Below are 21,991 nucleotides of genomic sequence, written 5' to 3'. Positions count from 1 at the left end.
TGGGATACATTATGGCGAGTCCTGTCAACTCACCATCCTATGGGATACATTATGGCGAGTCCTGTCAACTCACCATCCTATGGGATACATTATGGCGAGTCCTGTCAACTCACCATCCTATGGGATACATTATGGTGAGTCCTGTCAACTTACCATCCTATGGGATACATTATGGTGAGTCCTGTCAACTTACCATCCTATGGGATACATTATGGTGAGTCCTGTCAACTCACCATCCTATGGGATACATTATGGCGAGTCCTGTCAACTCACCATCCTATGGGATACATTATGGTGAGTCCTGTCAACTCACCATCCTATGGGATACATTATGGCGAGTCCCGACAACTCACCATCCTATGGGATACATTATGGTGAGTCCTGTCAACTCACCATCCTATGGGATACATTATGGTGAGTCCCGACAACTCACCATCCTATGGGATACATTATGGTGAGTCCTGTCAACTCACCATCCTATGGGATACATTATGGTGAGTCCTGTCAACTCACCATCCTATGGGATACATTATGGCGAGTCCTGTCAACTCACCATCCTATGGGATACATTATGGCGAGTCCTGTCAACTCAACATCCTATGGGATACATTATGGTGAGTCCCGACAACTCACCATCCTATGGGATACATTATGGCGAGTCCTGTCAACTCACCATCCTATGGGATACATTATGGTGAGTCATGTCAACTCAACATCCTATGGGATACATTATGGTGAGTCATGTCAACTCAACATCCTATGGGATACATTATGGTGAGTCCTGGAAGTAGCTAGGTTTGCTGTAACATTGTCTACCTTGATGATGTTTTCCTTGGCCTCCGCGATGAGTTTGTTCTTGAGTTCCTTGGCCATCTGAGGGTAGAGGAACTGTGTGAGGGAGCGTTCGATGGCCAGGGTCCTCTGTCTGTTCCACTCCTGCACCTGGTGACTGAACTCATCTCTGTAGTAAAATTGCTTGATCTCATCAAAGTATGTCTGGTCACCTGCAACCCTGGGGAGAGGGGGGGTGGCAGAGAGAGAGATGGAGAGGAGAGAGAGATGGAGAGAGAGAGAGGGAGGGTGGCAGAGAGAGAGATGGAGAGAGGGGGGTGGCAGAGAGAGAGATGAGAGAGGGGGGTGGCAGAGAGAGATGGAGAGGAGAGAGAGATGGAGAGAGAGAGATGGATAGAGGGGGGTGGCAGAGAGAGAGATGGAGAGAGGGGGGTGGCAGAGAGAGAGGGGGAGAGAGGTGGCAGAGAGAGAGGGAGAGTGGCAGAGAAAGAGATGGAGAGAGAGGGAGGGGGGGTGGCAGAGAGAGAGAGATGGAGAGAGGGTGGCAGAGAGAGAGGGGGGTGGCAGAGAGATAGGGGGGTGGCAGAGAGAGAGATGGAGAGAGAGAGTGGCAGAGAGCGAGAGGGGGAGAGGGGGGTGGCAGAGAGAGAGATGGAGAGACGGGGGTGGCAGAGAGACGGAGAGAGAGGGGTAAGGGAGGGTGGCAGAGAGAGAGAGGGGGAGAGGCAGAGAGAGATGGAGAGGGGGTGGCAGAGAGAGAGAGGGGGAGAGGCAGAGAGAGATGGAGAGGGGGGTGGCAGAGAGAGAGAGATGGAGAGAAGGGGTGGAAGAGAGATGGAGAAGGGGGGGTGGCAGAGAAAGATAGAGGGAGGGTGGCAGAGAGATATGGAGAGGAGAGAGAGGGGGTGGCAGAGAGAGATGGAGAGGAGAAAGAGGGGGTGGCAGAGAGAGATGAGAGGAGAGAGAGGGGGAAGGGGGGGTGGCAGAGAGCGAGATGGAGAGAGGAGAGGGGGAGGTAAGTTTGACCATTCAGAGAGACGGAAACTTTAACTCATGAGTTTGGCCCATAGAGATAGATAGAGGACTCATCTTTGTATCTGTGCCATTAGAGCGGCTGTGACAGCATGGGCCGCGCCATTGAGGCTATTCTGAAGTAGTCCATTCTCTTCTTCACGATTGGCTGATCCTTCCTGATGACCCGGTTGTACATGACTCCAACTGGGTCACAAGGAGGCATCAGCCAATGAAGTTGGGAGTCCTACCCAGTTGACTACATTACCATGGTGGAAGCCCTCAAATGGCGCTGCCCATGTTAATACAACCTTTCATTCTCTATGGTTTGGCCCTCCATCTTACCCTTCGACCCCTATGGAGATGGATGCCTCCACGCCTTACCCTTTGACCCCTAGGAGGTCGATGCCTCCACGCCTTACCCTTTGACCCCTAGGAGATGGATGCCTCCACACCTTACCCTTTGACCCCTAGGAGGTCGATGCCTCCACACCTTACCCTTTGACCCCTAGGAGGTCGATGCCTCCACGCCTTACCCTTTGACCCCTAGGAGATGGATGCCTCCACGCCTTACCCTTTGACCCCTAGGAGGTCGATGCCTCCACGCCTTACCCTTTGACCCCTATGGAGGTGGATGCCTCCACGCCTTACCCTTTGACCCCTATGGAGGTGGATGCCTCCACGCCTTACCCTTTGACCCCTATGGAGGTGGATGCCTCCACGCCTTACCCTTTGACCCCTAGGAGGTCGATGCAGATGTCTATGGTGAGAAGGCCCTCCTCCTCAGCCTGGCACATCTTTAAGAACTGTTCTCCGTTCAGCTCCTTCACCGGCTTGTTCTTCAGATACTTGAAGGAGTAGCCAAAGTGGGCCTCGTCCATGTCCTGTAACAAACCAGAGTCGGGTCAACATGGCGTGAGTACAGCAAAGAGGATCACGCCTTAAAACAGACATTTCTACACCATTTGTTGCAGAAGTCAAGTTAATACGACACGTTATTCTAAACCCTTACATGAACGTTAAACGGTATTACATCAACATGCTGTTGTTTTGTTTGTTATGTTGGCTGTGGTCTGAAGACAGGTCTCACTCAGTTTGTTATGTTGGCTGTGGTCTAAAGACAGGTCTCACTCAGTTTGTTATGTTGGCTGTGGTCTGAAGACAGGTCTCACTCAGTTTGTTATGTTGGCTGTGGTCTGAAGACAGGTCTCACTCAGTTTGTTATGTTGGCTATGGTCTAGAGACAGGTCTCACTCAGTTTGTTATGTTGGCTGTGGTCTAGAGACAGGTCTCACTCAGTTTGTTATGTTGGCTGTGGTCTGAAGACAGGTCTCACTCAGTTTGTTATGTTGGCTGTGGTCTAGAGACAGGTCTCACTCAGTTTGTTATGTTGGCTGTGGTCTGAAGACAGGTCTCACTCAGTTTGTTATGTTGGCTGTGGTCTGAAGACAGGTCTCACTCAGTTTGTTATGTTGGCTGTGGTCTAAAGACAGGTCTCACTCAGTTTGTTATGTTGGCTGTGGTCTAGAGACAGGTCTCACTCAGTTTGTTATGTTGGCTGTGGTCTGAAGACAGGTCTCACTCAGTTTGTTATGTTGGCTGTGGTCTGAAGACAGGTCTCACTCAGTTTGTTATGTTGGCTATGGTCTGAAGACAGGTCTCACTCAGTTTGTTATGTTGGCTATGGTCTGAAGACAGGTCTCACTCAGTTTGTTATGTTGGCTGTGGTCTAAAGACAGGTCTCACTCAGTTTGTTATGTTGGCTGTGGTCTAAAGACAGGTCTCACACAGTTTGTTATGTTGGCTGTGGTCTAGAGACAGGTCTCACTCAGTTTGTTATGTTGGCTGTGGTCTGAAGACAGGTCTCACTCAGTTTGTTATGTTGGCTGTGGTCTGAAGTCAGGTCTCACTCAGTTTGTTATGTTGGCTATGGTCTGAAGACAGGTCTCACTCAGTTTGTTATGTTGGCTGTGGTCTAGAGACAGGTCTCACTCAGTTTGTTATGTTGGCTATGGTCTGAAGACAGGTCTCACTCAGTTTGTTATGTTGGCTATGGTCTGAAGACAGGTCTCACTCAGTTTGTTATGTTGGCTATGGTCTGAAGACAGGTCTCACTCAGTTTGTTATGTTGGCTATGGTCTGAAGACAGGTCTCACTCAGTTTGTTATGTTGGCTGTGGTCTAGAGACAGGTCTCACTCAGTTTGTTATGTTGGCTGTGGTCTGAAGACAGGTCTCACTCAGTTTGTTATGTTGGCTGTGGTCTGAAGACAGGTCTCACTCAGTTTGTTATGTTGGCTGTGGTCTGAAGACAGGTCTCACTCAGTTTGTTATGTTGGCTGTGGTCTGAAGACAGGTCTCACTCAGTTTGTTATGTTGGCTGTGGTCTGAAGACAGGTCTCACTCAGTTTGTTATGTTGGCTATGGTCTGAAGACAGGTCTCACCCAGTTTGTTATGTTGGCTATGGTCTAGAGACAGGTCTCACTCAGTTTGTTATGTTGGCTGTGGTCTAAAGACAGGTCTCTTTGTTATGCATGTTAGTCCAGCACTGGATCCCAGGTTGGTTCCTTCTCAGTTAAACAATAGTAAATGGTGATACAGAGGAAAGTTCTCACATCCTGTCTACCTACCATCAATAACATTAACACTGTTAATACGTTGTCTTGGTTCCCATACCTTCTTTCCCTTCTTGGTGGGCTTGATGTTGATCTTGGCTCTCTCCTGGAACGTCTGTCTGAGGACGTGTCTGACCAGAGGCTCCCTGGCAATCTGCATCGCAACCATATAACGGGTCCCCTCCAACACCGCCTCGGGGCTGTTAAACTGGCTACAAACACAGACAGAGGGAGAGCTCGGGGGGTCAGTGTGTATGTGTGGTTAACTGCAGACTTATTCTTTGGCCAACTCTACAGAGTTAAGCGTTTTACCCTGCTCTGTGTGTGTGTGTCGTTACTTTAAGCGTTTTACCCTACCCTGTGCGTGTGTGTGTCGTTAAGTGTTTTACCCTGCTCTGTCTGTGTGTGTCGTTACGTTAAGCGTTTTTACCCTACCCTGTGTGTGTGTGTCGTTAAGCGTTTTACCCTGCTCTGTGTGTGTGTGTCGTTAAGCGTTTTACCCTGCTCTGTGTGTGTGTGTCGTTAAGTGTTTTACCCTGCTCTGTGTGTGTGTGTGTGTGTGTGTCTTTACTTTAAGCGTTTTACCCTGCTCTGTGTGTGTCGTTACGTTAAGCGTTTTTACCCTACCTTGTGTGTGTGTGTGTGTCGTTAAGGGTTTTACACTGCTCTGTGTGTGTGTCGTTAAGCGGTTTACCCTGTTCTGTGTGTGTGTCGTTACGTTAAGCGTTTTACCCTGCTCTGTGTGTGTGGTTACGTTAAGCGTTTTACCCTGCTCTGTGTGTGTGGTTACGTTAAGCGTTTTACCCTGCTCTGTGTGTGTGTCGTTACGTTAAGCGGTTTACCCTGCTCTGTGTGTGTGTGTCGTTAAGCGTTTTACCCTGCTCTGTGTGTGTGTGTGTCGTTACGTTAAGCGTTTACCCTGCTCTGTGTGTGTGTCGTTACGTTAAGCGGTTTACCCTGCTCTGTGTGTGTGTGTGTCGTTACGTTAAGCGTTTACCCTGCTCTGTGTGTGTGTCGTTACGTTAAGCGGTTTACCCTGCTCTGTGTGTGTGTGTGTGTCGTTACGTTAAGCGGTTTACCCTGCTCTGTGTGTGTGTCGTTACGTTAAGCGGTTTACCCTGCTCTGTGTGTGTGTGTGTGGTTACGTTAAGAGTTTTACCCTGCTCTGTGTGTGTGGTTACGTTAAGCGTTTTACCCTGCTCTGTGTGTGTGTCGTTACGTTAAGCGGTTTACCCTGCTCTGTGTGTGTGTCGTTAAGCGTTTTACCCTGCTCTGTGTGTGTGTCGTTAAGCGTTTTACCCTGCTCTGTGTGTGTGTCGTTAAGCGTTTTACCCTGCTCTGTGTGTGTGGTTACGTTAAGCGTTTTACCCTGCTCTGTGTGTGTGTCGTTACGTTAAGCGTTTTACCCTGCTCTGTGTGTGTGTCGTTAAGCGTTTTACCCTGCTCTGTGTGTGTGTGTGTCGTTACGTTAAGCGGTTTACCCTGCTCTGTGTGTGTGTCGTTACGTTAAGCGGTTTACCCTGCTCTGTGTGTGTGTGTGTCGTTACGTTAAGCGTTTACCCTGCTCTGTGTGTGTGTCGTTACGTTAAGCGGTTTACCCTGCTCTGTGTGTGTGTGTGTCGTTACGTTAAGCGGTTTACCCTGCTCTGTGTGTGTGTGTGTCGTTACGTTAAGCGGTTTACCCTGCTCTGTGTGTGTGTGTGTCGTTACGTTAAGCGGTTTACCCTGCTCTGTGTGTGTGTGTGTCGTTACGTTAAGCGGTTTACCCTGCTCTGTGTGTGTGTGTGTCGTTACGTTAAGCGGTTTACCCTGCTCTGTGTGTGTGTGTGTCGTTACGTTAAGCGGTTTACCCTGCTCTGTGTGTGTGTCGTTAAGCGTTTTACCCTGCTCTGTGTGTGTGTGTGTCGTTAAGCGGTTTACCCTGCTCTGTGTGTGTGTGTGTGGTTACGTTAAGAGTTTTACCCTGCTCTGTGTGTGTGGTTACGTTAAGCGTTTTACCCTGCTCTGTGTGTGTGTCGTTACGTTAAGCGGTTTACCCTGCTCTGTGTGTGTGTCGTTACGTTAAGCGGTTTACCCTGCTCTGTGTGTGTGTCGTTAAGCGTTTTACCCTGCTCTGTGTGTGTGTCGTTAAGCGGTTTACCCTGCTCTGTGTGTGTGTCGTTACGTTAAGCGTTTACCCTGCTCTGTGTGTGTGTCGTTAAGCGGTTTACCCTGCTCTGTGTGTGTGTGTGTCGTTACGTTAAGCGTTTTACCCTGCTCTGTGTGTGTGGTTACGTTAAGCGTTTTACCCTGCTCTGTGTGTGTGGTTACGTTAAGCGTTTTACCCTGCTCTGTGTGTGTGTCGTTAAGCGTTTTACCCTGCTCTGTGTGTGTGGTTACGTTAAGCGTTTTACCCTGCTCTGTGTGTGTGTCGTTACGTTAAGCGTTTTACCCTGCTCTGTGTGTGTGTCGTTAAGCGTTTTACCCTGCTCTGTGTGTGTGTGTGTCGTTACGTTAAGCGTTTACCCTGCTCTGTGTGTGTGTCGTTACGTTAAGCGGTTTACCCTGCTCTGTGTGTGTGTGTGTCGTTACGTTAAGCGGTTTACCCTGCTCTGTGTGTGTGTGTCGTTACGTTAAGCGGTTTACCCTGCTCTGTGTGTGTGTCGTTACGTTAAGCGGTTTACCCTGCTCTGTGTGTGTGTCGTTAAGCGTTTTACCCTGCTCTGTGTGTGTGTCGTTAAGCGGTTTACCCTGCTCTGTGTGTGTGTCGTTACGTTAAGCGTTTACCCTGCTCTGTGTGTGTGTCGTTAAGCGGTTTACCCTGCTCTGTGTGTGTGTCGTTACGTTAAGCGTTTACCCTGCTCTGTGTGTGTGTCGTTACGTTAAGCGTTTTACCCTGCTCTGTGTGTGTGTGTGTTAAGCGGTTTACCCTGCTCTGTGTGTGTGCTTACCTGCAGACGTAGTCTTTAGCCAACTCTACAGGCTCGGCAGGGAACTGCTCTGTCTCGTGACGCTGGTAGCTGTCCCTCAGATTCTCTCCAAACTGCTCTGGAGTCAGACCAAACTTCTTAGCCAGGCCATCTGAGAGAGAGAGAGAGAGAGAGAGAAGAGAGAGGAGAGAGAAGAGAGGAGAGAGGAGAGAGAGAAAAAGAAAGAGAGCGAAATAGAGAAAGATGGAGAGAGCAAGAGAGCGAGTGAGCAAAGAGCAATGGCATGGAGGTCCAAGGCCAGTAAGACATTTTCTGAGAAGCTATTAGTTCCTGATGCGATGCGTCTGGACATTAACAGAGAAGCTATTAGTTCCTGATGCGTCTTGACATTAACAGAGAAGCTATTAGTTCCTGATGCGATGCGTCTTGACATTAACAGAGGAGCTATTAGTTCCTGATGCGATGCGTCTTGACATTAACAGAGAAGCAATTAGTTCCTGATGCGATGCGTCTTGACATTAACAGAGAAGCAATTAGTTCCAGATGCGATGCGTCTTGACATTAACAGAGAAGCAATTAGTTCCTGATGCGACGCGTCTGGACATTAACAGAGAAGCTATCAGTTCCTGATGCGTCTTGACATTAACAGAGAAGCTATTAGTTCCTGATGCGATGGGTCTGGACATTAACAGAGAAGCTATTAGTTCCTGATGCGATGCGTCTGGACATTAACAGAGAAGCTATTAGTTCCTGATGCGATGGGTCTGGACATTAACAGAGAAGCTATTAGTTCCTGATGCGTCTGGACATTAACAGAGAAGCTATTAGTTCCTGATGCGATGCGTCTGGACATTAACAGAGAAGCTATTAGTTCCTGATGCGATGCGTCTGGACATTAACAGAGAAGCTATTAGTTCCTGATGCGATGCGTCTTGACATTAACAGAGAAGCTATTAGTTCCTGATGCGTCTGGACATTAACAGAGAAGCTATTAGTTCCTGATGCGATGCGTCTGGACATTAACAGAGAAGCTATTAGTTCCTGATGCGATGCGTCTGGACATTAACAGAGAAGCTATTAGTTCCTGATGCGATGCGTCTTGACATTAACAGAGAAGCTATTAGTTCCTGATGCGACGCGTCTGGACATTAACAGAGAAGCTATTAGTTCCTGATGCGATGCGTCTGGACATTAACAGAGAAGCTATTAGTTCCTGATGCAATGCGTCTTGACATTAACAGAGAAGCTATTAGTTCCTGATGCGATGCGCCTGGACATTAACAGAGAAGCTATTAGTTCCTGATGCGATGCGTCTTGACATTAACAGAGAAGCTATTAGTTCCTGATGCGATACGTCTGGACATTAACAGAGAAGCTATTAGTTCCTGATGCGTCTTGACATTAACAGAGAAGCTATTAGTTCCTGATGCGATGCGTCTTGACATTAACAGAGAAGCTATTAGTTCCTGATGCAATGCGTCTGGACATTAACAGAGAAGCTATTAGTTCCTGATGCGTCTTGACATTAACAGAGAAGCTATTAGTTCCTGATGCGATGCGTCTTGACATTAACAGAGAAGCTATTAGTTCCTGATGCGATGCGTCTTGACATTAACAGAGAAGCTATTAGTTCCTGATGCGTCTGGACATTAACAGAGAAGCTATTAGTTCCTGATGCGACGCGTCTGGACATTAACAGAGAAGCTATTAGTTCCTGATGCGACGCGTCTGGACATTAACAGAGAAGCTATTAGTTCCTGATGCGTCTGGACATTAACAGAGAAGCTATTAGTTCCTGATGCGTCTGGACATTAACAGAGAAGCTATTAGTTCCTGATGCGACGCGTCTGGACATTAACAGAGAAGCAATTAGTTCCTGATGCGACGCGTCTGGACATTAACAGAGAAGCTATTAGTTCCTGATGCGACGCGTCTGGACATTAACAGAGAAGCTATTAGTTCCTGATGCGACGCGTCTGGACATTAACAGAGAAGCTATTAGTTCCTGATGCGACGCGTCTGGACATTAACAGAGAAGCTATTAGTTCCTGATGCGACGTGTCTGGACATTAACAGAGAAGCTATTAGTTCCTGATGCGACGTGTCTGGACATTAACAGAGAAGCTATTAGTTCCTGATGCGACGCGTCTGGACATTAACAGAGAAGCTATTAGTTCCTGATGCGACGTGTCTTGACATTAACAGAGAAGCTATTAGTTCCTGATGCGACGTGTCTGGACATTAACATGTCCCGGTGCATTCATACTGTAACACGTCAGCCTCTGCAGAATTTGAAAAGGATGAGACAGATTGCCAGAAGTAATGTCTTGATGCAGAGCAGGGTATATTTTCTTCACGTTTCACATGTCAAGCCCCTTTCAGCAATCACAAGCACAATGAAGTCAAGCGTAGGTCCCATTCAGTACAGATAAGTAGACGACAGGTCAGAGGTGACTCACCGAGCCCGGCGCTCTGACAGATGCTGTACATGTCTCTACGAGATGCCAGCTTCAGGTCAGGCCCCTTCTCTTCCTCCTCCTCCTCCACCTCTTCCTCCACCTCTTCCTCCTCACCTGAAAGGAATGGGAAGAGACATGATGTGTGGAGTGTGGAAATCACACAAAAAAAGTCAACACAGGGTTGTTGAAAAGGTGCTGTTATTTTACTATATACAGCAACGACACCTTTTACTATATACAGCGACGACACCTTTTACTATATACAGCGACGACACCTTTTACTATATACAGCGACGACACCTTTTACTATATACAGCGACGACACCTTTTACTATATACAACAACGACACCTTTTACTACATACAGCAACGACACCTTTTACTATATACAACAACGACACCTTTTACTATATACAACAACGACACCTTTTACTACATACAGCAACGACACCTTTTACTATATACAACAACGACACCTTTTACTATATACAGCGACGACACCTTTTACTATATACAGCAACGACACCTTTTACTACATACAGCAACGACACCTTTTACTATATACAGCGACGACACCTTTTACTATATACAGCGACGACACCTTTTACTATATACAGCGACGACACCTTTTACTATATACAGCAACGACACCTTTTACTATATACAGCAACGACACCTTTTACTACATACAGCGACGACACCAGCGACGACACCTTTTACTACATACAGCGACGACACCTTTTACTACATACAGCGACGACACCTTTTACTATATACAGCGACGACACCTTTTACTATATACAGCGACGACACCTTTTACTATATACAGCGACGACACCTTTTACTATATACAGCGACGACACCTTTTACTATATACAGCAACGACACCTTTTACTACATACAGCAACGACACCTTTTACCATATACAGCAACGACACCTTTTACCACATACAGCAACGACACCTTTTACTACATACAGCAACGACACCTTTTACTATATACAGCAACGACACCTTTTACTACATACAGCAACGACACCTTTTACCATATACAACAACGACACCTTTTACCATATACAGCAACGACACCTTTTACCACATACAGCAACGACACCTTTTACTACATACAGCAACGACACCTTTTACTACATACAGCAACGACACCTTTTACTACATACAGCAACGACACCTTTTACTATATACAGTAACGACACCTTTTACTATATACAGCAACGACACCTTTTACTATATACAGTAACGACACCTTTTACTATATACAGCAACGACACCTTTTACTATATACAACAACGACACCTTGTTTTGATATTTTAGCCAGCAGTCTCAGGGTGTGATTTCAAAGAAATAAGGAAACATCGAAATCCTCTTGGCAGCCATTTTGATCTCCTTATCAAATAATTTCTGGGTTAACAATATAGTTATTCACTATAATAGTAATCAGTTATAATTGTCAACATGGCATCCAACCTTCCTCGTTGACCTCAATCTTCTTCTTCTTCTTCTTCTTCTTCTTCTTGCTGGCGGCCTTGGCTGCGTTCTGCATCTTGGGGATGTCTCGGCCATAGTACAGAAGGAAGTGACTATACACATCACTCAGCTCATCTATGGACTGGACGTCCTTCAGTCTGCAGGGGGTAGAGGAGGGGGCAGGGGAGGAGAAGGGCGAGGGCAGCAGAGGGGAACAGTAAGACTAGCTGGACTTTACTAAATGGGTCCTGGCTTCTGTGAAGACATGGGGCTATGAGACTTCTGAACTTTGATGTACTATCATGTTATGGGAAGTCTGTTGACTTTCTAGACACAGACAAAGCCCTGAGAAGAAAACACATCTCTATGCTTCATCTGTATCCGGGAAACTGGCCCTTAGTGCATTACAACACTTGAGCACACGTTGTGGGAAAGAAAATATCATCAAAAATAATTATTCCTTTACTTCCTATCTGTCCTTTTAGACCTGTTGCTATAACGTTTACACAACGTACAGGACTGAGCTTGTCAATCACGGGTCCCGTTGGCCCTGTTAACACCACTGTTCTCCTACGGCCGTGTTTAGACATATCTCTCCATGGATAACTATTCTGATCAAAAGTAGTGCACTATATAGGGTGCCATCTATTTCCTCTGACCCTGTGTGGAACCGAACTACGTACCTCTCCATATCAGCAGTGTCCAGGGGTCTGATGCCGTCGGCCAGGGGCTTGTCAGGGTCGGCAGAGATCTGCTCATACTGGTACCCCTGCATCCTCCGGAACAGACGTGTCAGGTTCTGCTTCCTGCTCTTCAGCTGGCACCACTGAGGTCAGGGGTCGAGGGACAGGAAGTGGGTCAATACGAGGAGAATCAACAATGGAACGAGGCTTCTGGATTACAGTTGGTACAACCTAAAAGCAAAGGTTACCAACTGCTGGTAAACACAGGGGTGTGTGAGCCTCCAGGTCTTATGTCACATGACAAAGGTCATCCTTTACCTTCTCGTCCCACTGCCAGACCTTCCACAGGTCGTTGATGTTGAGCTCCGGTTCCACGTACTCCTTCCTGTAGAATGCGATGAACGGAACCTGCAGGGAACAGAGACACACACACACTGTTAGAGCCTTAGCAACTACACACACACACTGTTAAAGCCTTAGCAACTACACACACACACTGTTAAAGCCTTAGCGACTACACACACACATACTGTTAGAGCCTTAGCGACTACACACACACATACTGTTAGAGCCTTAGCGACTACAAACACACACTGTTAAAGCCTTAGTGACTACACACACCCATACTGTTAGAGCCTTAGCAACTACACACACACACAGTTAGAGCCTTAGCAACTACACACACACACAGTTAGAGCCTTAGCAACTACACACACACACATACTGTTAGAGCCTTAGCGACTACAAACACACACACTGTTAGAGCCTTAGTGACTACAAACACACTGTTAGAGCCTTAGCAACTACACACACTGTTAAAGCCTTAGCGACTACACACACACACACACACACACACACACACACACACACACAGTTAGAGCCTTAGCAACTACACACACACTGTTAGAACCTTAGCCACAACACACACACACTAATAGAGCCTTAGCGACTACACACACACATACTGTTAGAGCCTTAGCGACTACAAACACACACTGTTAAAGCCTTAGTGACTACACACACCCATACTGTTAGAGCCTTAGCAACTACACACACACACACAGTTAGAGCCTTAGCAACTACACACACACACAGTTAGAGCCTTAGCGACTACACACACACACACACACACACACACACATACTGTTAGAGCCTTAGCGACTACAAACACACACAGTTAGAGCCTTAGCGACTACAAACACACACACTGTTAGAGCCTTAGCGACTACACACACACACACACACACACACACACACACACACACACACACACACACACACACACACACACACATACTGTTAGAGCCTTAGCGACTACAAACACACACAGTTAGAGCCTTAGTGACTACAAACACACACAGTTAGAGCCTTAGCAACTACACACACTGTTAGAGCCTTAGCGACTACACACACACACACACACACTGTTAGAGCCTTAGCGACTACAAACACACACACAGTTAGAGCCTTAGCAACTACACACACACTGTTAGAACCTTAGCCACAACACACACACACTAATAGAGCCTTAGCCACTACACACACACACACTGTTAGAGCCTTAGCCACTACACACACACACACTGTTAGAGCCTTAGCCACTACACACACACACACACACTGTTAGAGCCTTAGCCACTACACACACACACACACTGTTGAGCCTTAGCCACTACACACACACTGTTAGAGCCTTAGCCACTACACACACACACACACACACACACACACACACTGTTAGAGCCTTAGCCACCACACACACACACACACACACACACACTGTTAGAGCCTTAGCCACTACACACACACACAGTTAGAGCCTTAGCCACTACACACACACACACAGTTAGAGCCTTAGCCACCACACACACACACACACTGTTAGAGCCTTAGCCACCACACACACACACACTGTTAGAGCCTTAGCCACCACACACACACACACACACACACACACACAGTTAGAGCCTTAGCCACCACACACACACACACACACACACACACACAGTTAGAGCCTTAGCCACTACAGACACACACACAGTTAGAGCCTTAGCCACTACACACACACACGGTTAGAGCCTTAGCCACTACACACACAGTTAGAGCATTAGCCACTACACACACACACAGTTAGAGCCTTAGCCACTACACACACACATACACACACACACAGTTAGAGCCTTAGCCACTACACACACACACACACAGTTAGAGCCTTAGCCACTACACACACACACACACAGTTAGAGCCTTAGCCACTACACACACACATACACACACAGTTAGAGCCTTAGCCACTACACACACACACACACTGTTAGAGCCTTAGCCACTACACACACACACACACACACACTGTTAGAGCCTTAGCCACAACACACACACAGTTAGAGCCTTAGCCACTACACACACACAGTTAGAGCCTTAGCCACTACACACACACACACACACAGTTAGAGCCTTAGCCACTACACACACACACACACAGTTAGAGCCTTAGCCACTACACACACACACACACAGTTAGAGCCTTAGCCACTACACACACACACACACACACAGTTAGAGCCTTAGCCACTACACACACACACACACAGTTAGAGCCTTAGCCACTACACACACACACACACACAGTTAGAGCCTTAGCCACTACACACACGCACACACTGTTAGAGCCTTAGCCACTACACACACACACAGTTAGAGCCTTAGCCACTACACACACACATACACACACACACAGTTAGAGCCTTAGCCACTACACACACACACACACACTGTTAGAGCCTTAGCCACTACACACACACACTGTTAGAGCCTTAGCCACTACACATACACACACACACACACACACACAGTTAGAGCCTTAGCCACAACACACACACTGTTAGTATCAGGGCAGTGTACCTCAAAATGCTGATTCCTCATGAAGTTGAGGGCCTCCTTAATCTTGGCGATGGTGCTGGGGCCCTTCCTGCTAAAGTTAGTTGTGGACCCTCTGTCCAGGTAATCTGTACTCTCCTGAACACACAGACAACAGTGGTTTTAAAAACAAAGTAAAATAAGTATGATAGTGGACTGAGATAGTAAGGTCTGTGCTGAGATGTTCACGTGTTTTAGCTGTATGATAATAGTGAGGGTAAAGGGATGTTCACGTGTTTTAGCTGTATGATAATAGTGAGGGTAATGGGATGTTCACGTGTTTTAGCTGTATGATAATAGTGAGGGTGATGGGATGTTCACGTGTTTTAGCTGTATGATAATAGTGAGGGTGATGGGATGTTCATGTGTTTTAGCTGTATGATAATAGTGAGGGTAATGGGATGTTCACGTGTTTTAGCTGTATGATAATAGTGAGGGTGATGGGATGTTCACGTGTTTTAGCTGTATGATAATAGTGAGGGTAATGGGATGTTCATGTGTTTTACGATTGAATGAAAACCCCTAAATTCATGTCCCTTCTTTGTCCTGGTTTCCAATGGAATCACTCTCCACAGCAGGTCAGAGGCTCAAACCTGTATAGGCATGGTGGGGGTGGCCTGAGGTAGTGTGTGTATGTAGTCAATGTGTAATGTGTGTATGCAGTCAATTTGTGTATGGGTAGTCAGTGTGTAGTGTGTGTGTGTGTGTAGTGTGTGTGTGTGTGTGTGTGTAGTGTGTGTGTGTGTGTGTGTAGTCAGAGGTTCCAACCTGCATGGAGATGGTGGGGGTTGAGAAAGCGTTTCTGTAGATCCACTCTGCCTCTTCCTCCAACTCATCATCCTCAGCAGGCTTCACTGGGATGGAGCGCAGCTACAGGACGGAGTGTGAGACGCACACGGCTTTATTAACATATCACAACTAGATTCAAGAACACAGGAGGGTGAAGCAGACAAACACAACCCTACCTGGAACCTCTCTGGCATGTCTGTGGAGCGGATCTCGTTGTCCTGGTCAGTCATGTGACTACTCTCCAGCTCGCTGGGCTCGTAGAGCTCGAAGATGCTCTTCCTCCCCACTCTCCTCTTCGTTGGCTTCTTGGGCCGGTCCCAGCCCTCTTCATCCTGGTCCTCCTCCTCTTCCTCACCCTGTTCATAAGCACCGTCGGCGTCGAACTCCGCAAAGTCAAAGTCGCCGCCGAAGATCTCCTGAGCTTCCTGGAGGGCTCTGTAGACGGGGACAGAAGAACAGAGGGGACAGGTGAAAACATTCTGCTCTCAACGGTTGTTCAGCATTTGATGGAAGGAAACCTCTAGGACGGATGGGATCGTATACAGGTCTGTCCACACTAACCCTGAGGTTAACACTATCCCTAACCCTGCGGTGAGTGAACACTATCAGTAACCCTGAGGTGGTGAACACTATCCCTAACCCTGAGGTTAACACTATCCCTAACCCTGAGGTGGTGAACACTATCCCTAACCCTGAGGTGGTGAACACTATCCCTAACCCTGAGGTGGTGAACACTATCCCTAACCCTGAGGAGGTGAACACTATCCCTAACCCTGAGGTTAACACTATCCCTAACCCTGAGGTTAACACTATCCCTAACCCTGAGGTTAACACTATCCCTAACCCTGAGGTTAACACTATCCCTAACCCTGAGGTGGTGAACACTATCCCTAACCCTGAGGTGGTGAACACTATCCCTAACCCTGAGGTGGTGAACACTATCCCTAACCCTGAGGTGGTGAACACTATCCCTAACCCTGAGGAGGTGAACACTATCCCTAACCCTGAGGTGGTGAACACTATCCCTAACCCTGAGGTGGTGAGTGAACACTATCCCTAACCCTGAGGTTAACACTATCCCTAACCCTGAGGTGAGTGAACACTATCCCTAACCCTGAGGTGGTGAGTGAACACTATCCCTAACCCTGAGGTGGTGAGTGAACACTATCCCTAACCCTGAGGTTAACACTATCCCTAACCCTGAGGTTAACACTATCCCTAACCCTGAGGTGGTGAACACTATCCCTAACCCTGAGGTGGTGAACACTATCCCTAACCCTGAGGTGGTGAACACTATCCCTAACCCTGAGGTGGTGAACACTATCCCTAACCCTGAGGTGGTGAACACTATCCCTAACCCTGAGGTGGTGAACACTATCCCTAACCCTGAGGTGGTGAACACTATCCCTAACCCTGAGGTGGTGAACACTATCCCTAACCCTGAGGTGGTGAACACTATCCCTAACCCTGAGGTGAGTGAACACTATCCCTAACCCTGAGGTGAGTGAACACTATCCCTAACCCTGAGGTGAGTGAACACTATCCCTAACCCTGAGGTGGTGAACACTATCAGTAACCCTGAGGTGGTGAACACTATCAGTAACCCTGAGGTGGTGAACACTATCCCTAACCCTGAGGTGGTGAACACTATCCCTAACCCTGAGGTGGTGAACACTATCCCTAACCCTGAGGTGGTGAACACTATCCCTAACCCTGAGGTGGTGAACACTATCCCTAACCCTGAGGAGGTTAACACTATCCCTAACCCTGAGGTGGTGAACACTATCCCTAACCCTGAGGAGGTTAACACTATCCCTAACCCTGAGGTGGTGAACACTATCCCTAACCCTGAGGTGGTGAACACTATCCCTAACCCTGAGGTGGTGAACACTATCCCTAACCCTGAGGTGGTGAACACTATCCCTAACCCTGAGGTGGTGAACACTATCCCTAACCCTGAGGTGGTGAACACTATCAGTAACCCTGAGGTGGTGAACACTATCCCTAACCCTGAGGTGGTGAACACTATCCCTAACCCTGAGGTGAGTGAACACTATCCCTAACCCTGAGGTGAGTGAACACTATCCCTAACCCTGAGGTGAGTGAACACTATCCCTAACCCTGAGGTGGTGAACACTATCAGTAACCCTGAGGTGGTGAACACTATCAGTAACCCTGAGGTGGTGAACACTATCCCTAACCCTGAGGTGGTGAACACTATCCCTAACCCTGAGGTGGTGAACACTATCCCTAACCCTGAGGTGGTGAACACTATCCCTAACCCTGAGGTGGTGAACACTATCCCTAACCCTGAGGAGGTTAACACTATCCCTAACCCTGAGGTGGTGAACACTATCCCTAACCCTGAGGAGGTTAACACTATCCCTAACCCTGAGGTGGTGAACACTATCCCTAACCCTGAGGTTAACACTATCCCTAACCCTGAGGTGGTGAACACTATCCCTAACCCTGAGGAGGTGAACACTATCCCTAACCCTGAGGTGAGTGAACACTATCCCTAACCCTGAGGAGGTGAACACTATCCCTAACCCTGAGGTGGTGAACACTATCCCTAACCCTGAGGTTAACACTATCCCTAACCCTGAGGTTAACACTATCAGTAACCCTGAGGTGGTGAACACTATCCCTAACCCTGAGGTGAGTGAACACTATCCCTAACCCTGAGGTGGTGAACACTATCAGTAACCCTGAGGTGGTGAACACTATCCCTAACCCTGAGGTGGTGAACACTATCCCTAACCCTGAGGTTAACACTATCCCTAACCCTGAGGTTAACACTATCCCTAACCCTGAGGTTAACACTATCCCTAACCCTGAGGTGGTGAACACTATCCCTAACCCTGAGGAGGTGAACACTATCCCCAACCCTGAGGTGGTGAACACTATCCCTAACCCTGAGGTGGTGAACACTATCCCTAACCCTGAGGAGGTGAACACTATCCCTAACCCTGAGGAGGTTAACACTATCCCTAACCCTGAGGAGGTGAACACTATCCCTAACCCTGAGGAGGTGAACACTATCCCTAACCCTGAGGAGGTTAACACTATCCCTAACCCTGAGGAGGTGAACACTATCCCTAACCCTGAGGAGGTGAACACTATCCCTAACCCTGAGGTTAACACTATCCCTAACCCTGAGGTTAACACTATCCCTAACCCTGAGGTGGTGAGTGAACACTCACGCGTCCGTGTATCCTGAGAACTTCTTGCTTCTCCTCTTGGTGATAGGTTGGCCATCGTCGTCCACGATAAAGTCATCAATATCTGAGGAAATAAGTGATTATCAGAGCCAGGAAGTTTTCAGACAAAATGATCTTTCCTGTAATATGTTTATATTTGCATATATAGAACAGAGTTTTTCAAAAATAATTTCAGGTACTAAATGTAACATTATCATCAAAAGTACCCGACTCCTCCTCTCCCTCCTCTTCCTCTTCCTCATCGAGGCGTTCACCATGGCGACGTAGGGGCGGGTCGACTGTCTCTCCCTCCTCCAGCTCCCCCTCTCCGTCCTCGTCATCTCCTCTGTGGAAGATCTCGTCTGCGATCTGGTCCTTCTCGTCATCTTCATCATCATCCATAGTCTTCACACGGTCATACTTCTTCTTCTGTCAGGACAACAGAGGACGGAGAGAGACGTTTAAACTGGGGTCCATGTCCTCATAGAGGATGGTGAGGATGGGGGAAAGATGTTAATACTGGAGCCCATTTCAGGTTATGCATTTATATGATACTTGAATATGTTATCATGACTCATTTGAATCACAAAGCATCTCAGAGTAGGAGTGCTGATATCGGATCAATTTAGCCTTTTCGATAACAATTACATGATTATAATTGAAGTGATTGCTTACCCTAACCCAGACAGGAAGGGACTGCTAACCCAGATAGGAAGTGACTGCTAACCCTAACCCAGACAGGAAGTGACTGCTAACACTAACCCAGACAGGAAGTGACTGCTAACCCTAACCCAGACAGGAAGTGACTGCTTACCCTTACCCAGACAGGAAGTGACTGCTTACCCTAACAGTAAGTGACTGCTAACCCTAACCCACACAGGAAGTGACTGCTTACCCTAACCCAGACAGGAAGTGACTGCTAACCCTAACCCAGACAGAAAGTGACTGCTTACCCTAACCCAGACAGAAAGTGACTGCTTACCCTCCTCTTGACTTTGACTCCCAAGTTCTCCTCAATAAGGTCCAGATCATCATCATCCAGGTAGTCGTCATAGTCTATGGAGGAAGGGAGTGAGAGAGAGGGGGAAAGAGGGAGGAAGGGAGTGAGAGAGAGGGGGAAAGAGGGAGGAAGGGAGTGAGAGAGAGGGGGAAAGAGGGAGGAAGGGAGTGAGAGAGAGGGGGAAAGAGGGAGGAAGGGAGTGAGAGAGTGGGGAAAGAGGGAGGAAGGGAGAAAGAGGGGGAGCGAGGGAGTGAGAGAGAGGGGGAACGAGGGAGGGGGGTAGAAAGAGGGTGGGAGGGAGAGGTAGGAAAGGAGCGAGAGAGGGGGGGCGAGGGAGGAAAGGAGCAAGAAAAGGGGGGGGGCGAGGGAGGAAAGGAGCGAGAAAGGGGGGTGCCATGTAGGAAAGGAGCGAGATAGAAAAGGGGGTGAGGTAGGAAAGGAGAGATAGAGGGAAAAGTGCGACAGAGAAGAAATTAGTTAACATAAAATTGCTTTCATTTATCTACTAGGCAAGACTACCAATTTTTGGGGAATGAAATCTCTCAAACAGCCCTGAAGCCCAAACTTACTGCGTTTCTTGCGTCTGTGTCTGACTTCATCCTCTGAGTCGCTGCCGCTGCCCGCTCCTCCGCTTTTCTTCTCTTCCTCTTCCTCATCTTCATCCACATCATCGTCGATGAGCCCCATCAGGTTCCCGTGCTCATCCTGGTCCTCTGTGTTTAACTCTTCCTCCTCTTCCTCTGTTGGGGGTTGGAGGAAGAATTAAACACACATGCAAACATTTGCTCATAAACTAAACACACAGATGAATACATGATAGAGGAATTGCACGAATCATACGAAATCAGTACATTGTAATCATGTGCTCACCATCATCCATAAACGCCTGGGTCTTTTTAGGCTTCAGGTCTTTCTCTTCAAACTCCTCCTCCGACTCCTCAGCCTCGCTATCGATGAAGTCAGACATGTCTGCAAGGCCTGGACACACACGCTACAGGTTAACACAAGGATCGCACTAAAAGAGAGAATTTGTCTCATATATTTAAATAATATTAGTTTCAGAGTTGCTTTAGCAGTCTTGCTGTCAGTTTCAATGATGCACCAAACCAGGAAAGCTAGTAAGGCACTCGATCCCGCACAACAACGTTCAGAAGAGAGAATCGTGGATGGATTGAGAACCGTAACGAGTTGCGCGATTCTGGAACATGTTCAAACAGATGATTGACGTCTCACGCAAACAAAAGACCAGTAAACACCAGTGAACAGAAAAGACAAACGGCACGCTTAGATACTACGGTACCTAGCTAGCTAACGTTAGGAACGGTTAATTAAGAAACCAATGTTGCGCTGGGATGCTTGGTTTTCTAGCCAACCATCTCTACAGTTTTATAGAACGCTTACATAACTAGCCAACTATGCTTTTTCGTTGTTTTGAACTTCGTATCTCAGTAGCTATATACCCATGCTAACTGGCTAGCAAGCACAAAAACTCCATTAGCTAAGTTAAACGTGAAGGGTTTTCGTTGGCCATGTGGCGACTTTCAGTTGTTATATTACCAAGACACGTTGATAATGAACTCTGAATTGTGTATCCTTGACTTCAGTTAGCAATATGTTTTGTTGCTAAATCAAGGTACTGGGAGACGACAACAACAAGGCCCCTGTGGCTAGTTAACTTAGCTAACAGCACGTTAACAAATTAGCCAGGGGGACAACAGTCAATGCTATTGTTCCCATGTTGTTGGCGCGGGATTATTTCACTGGACACCAAACTCCTTTGTTAAAATAACTTACTTCTCCCTGCGACGATACTTGACCTAAATCCTTGAAATGTAGAAGGATATGTTGCTATGCTATATTTTCGAACAGCTTCTAAAAATAAAAATGGCTGATGAATAACGGCGTGTTGAATTCCGGTGGTAAGGAAACTTCCGACTCTGTGTGAAGTGGTTTTTGCTCGTGGAGCCCATCCACTCCCTCTGGTGGACAATATTATAACGTCAAGTCCTGCGACCACGTTCCGCAGCGATAAAAGGAAAATAACGAACTAACAAGTGTTGATTTCAACGTAAACAAACGAAGTAGACTCATAAGTACTTTAAAGTTATAACAAAACCCACAAAAGACCC

The 21,991-nt window shown here is 47.4% G+C and overlaps 1 protein-coding gene across 1 annotated transcript in view; it reads right to left on the bottom strand.

The window, feature by feature from the left end:
• Positions 1 to 21,793, bottom strand: part of supt6h (SPT6 homolog, histone chaperone and transcription elongation factor) — a 46,111-nt gene extending 24,318 nt beyond the window's left edge. The window contains exons 1-17 of the mRNA XM_055935617.1: positions 21,657 to 21,793; positions 20,733 to 20,840; positions 20,432 to 20,602; positions 19,845 to 19,918; positions 19,090 to 19,291; positions 18,866 to 18,947; positions 15,839 to 16,097; positions 15,642 to 15,743; positions 14,859 to 14,972; positions 12,270 to 12,359; positions 11,952 to 12,094; positions 11,269 to 11,426; positions 9,786 to 9,899; positions 7,348 to 7,477; positions 4,479 to 4,629; positions 2,533 to 2,687; positions 817 to 1,012 (exon numbers count right to left, since the gene is read on the bottom strand). Of these exons, the coding sequence (XP_055791592.1) occupies positions 817 to 1,012; positions 2,533 to 2,687; positions 4,479 to 4,629; positions 7,348 to 7,477; positions 9,786 to 9,899; positions 11,269 to 11,426; positions 11,952 to 12,094; positions 12,270 to 12,359; positions 14,859 to 14,972; positions 15,642 to 15,743; positions 15,839 to 16,097; positions 18,866 to 18,947; positions 19,090 to 19,291; positions 19,845 to 19,918; positions 20,432 to 20,602; positions 20,733 to 20,829 (2,238 nt within the window). The 5' untranslated portion in view covers positions 20,830 to 20,840; positions 21,657 to 21,793. The remainder of the gene's footprint in view (positions 1 to 816; positions 1,013 to 2,532; positions 2,688 to 4,478; positions 4,630 to 7,347; positions 7,478 to 9,785; positions 9,900 to 11,268; positions 11,427 to 11,951; positions 12,095 to 12,269; positions 12,360 to 14,858; positions 14,973 to 15,641; positions 15,744 to 15,838; positions 16,098 to 18,865; positions 18,948 to 19,089; positions 19,292 to 19,844; positions 19,919 to 20,431; positions 20,603 to 20,732; positions 20,841 to 21,656) is intronic.
• Positions 21,794 to 21,991: the final 198 nt, after the last annotated feature.

The sequence above is a fragment of the Salvelinus fontinalis genome, chromosome 10 (genome assembly GCF_029448725.1).
Source record: "Salvelinus fontinalis isolate EN_2023a chromosome 10, ASM2944872v1, whole genome shotgun sequence".
NCBI classification, from domain to species: domain Eukaryota; kingdom Metazoa; phylum Chordata; class Actinopteri; order Salmoniformes; family Salmonidae; genus Salvelinus; species Salvelinus fontinalis.
Note: the sequence above shows the minus strand (reverse complement) of the source record. Positions and strands in the feature narration are given on the sequence as shown.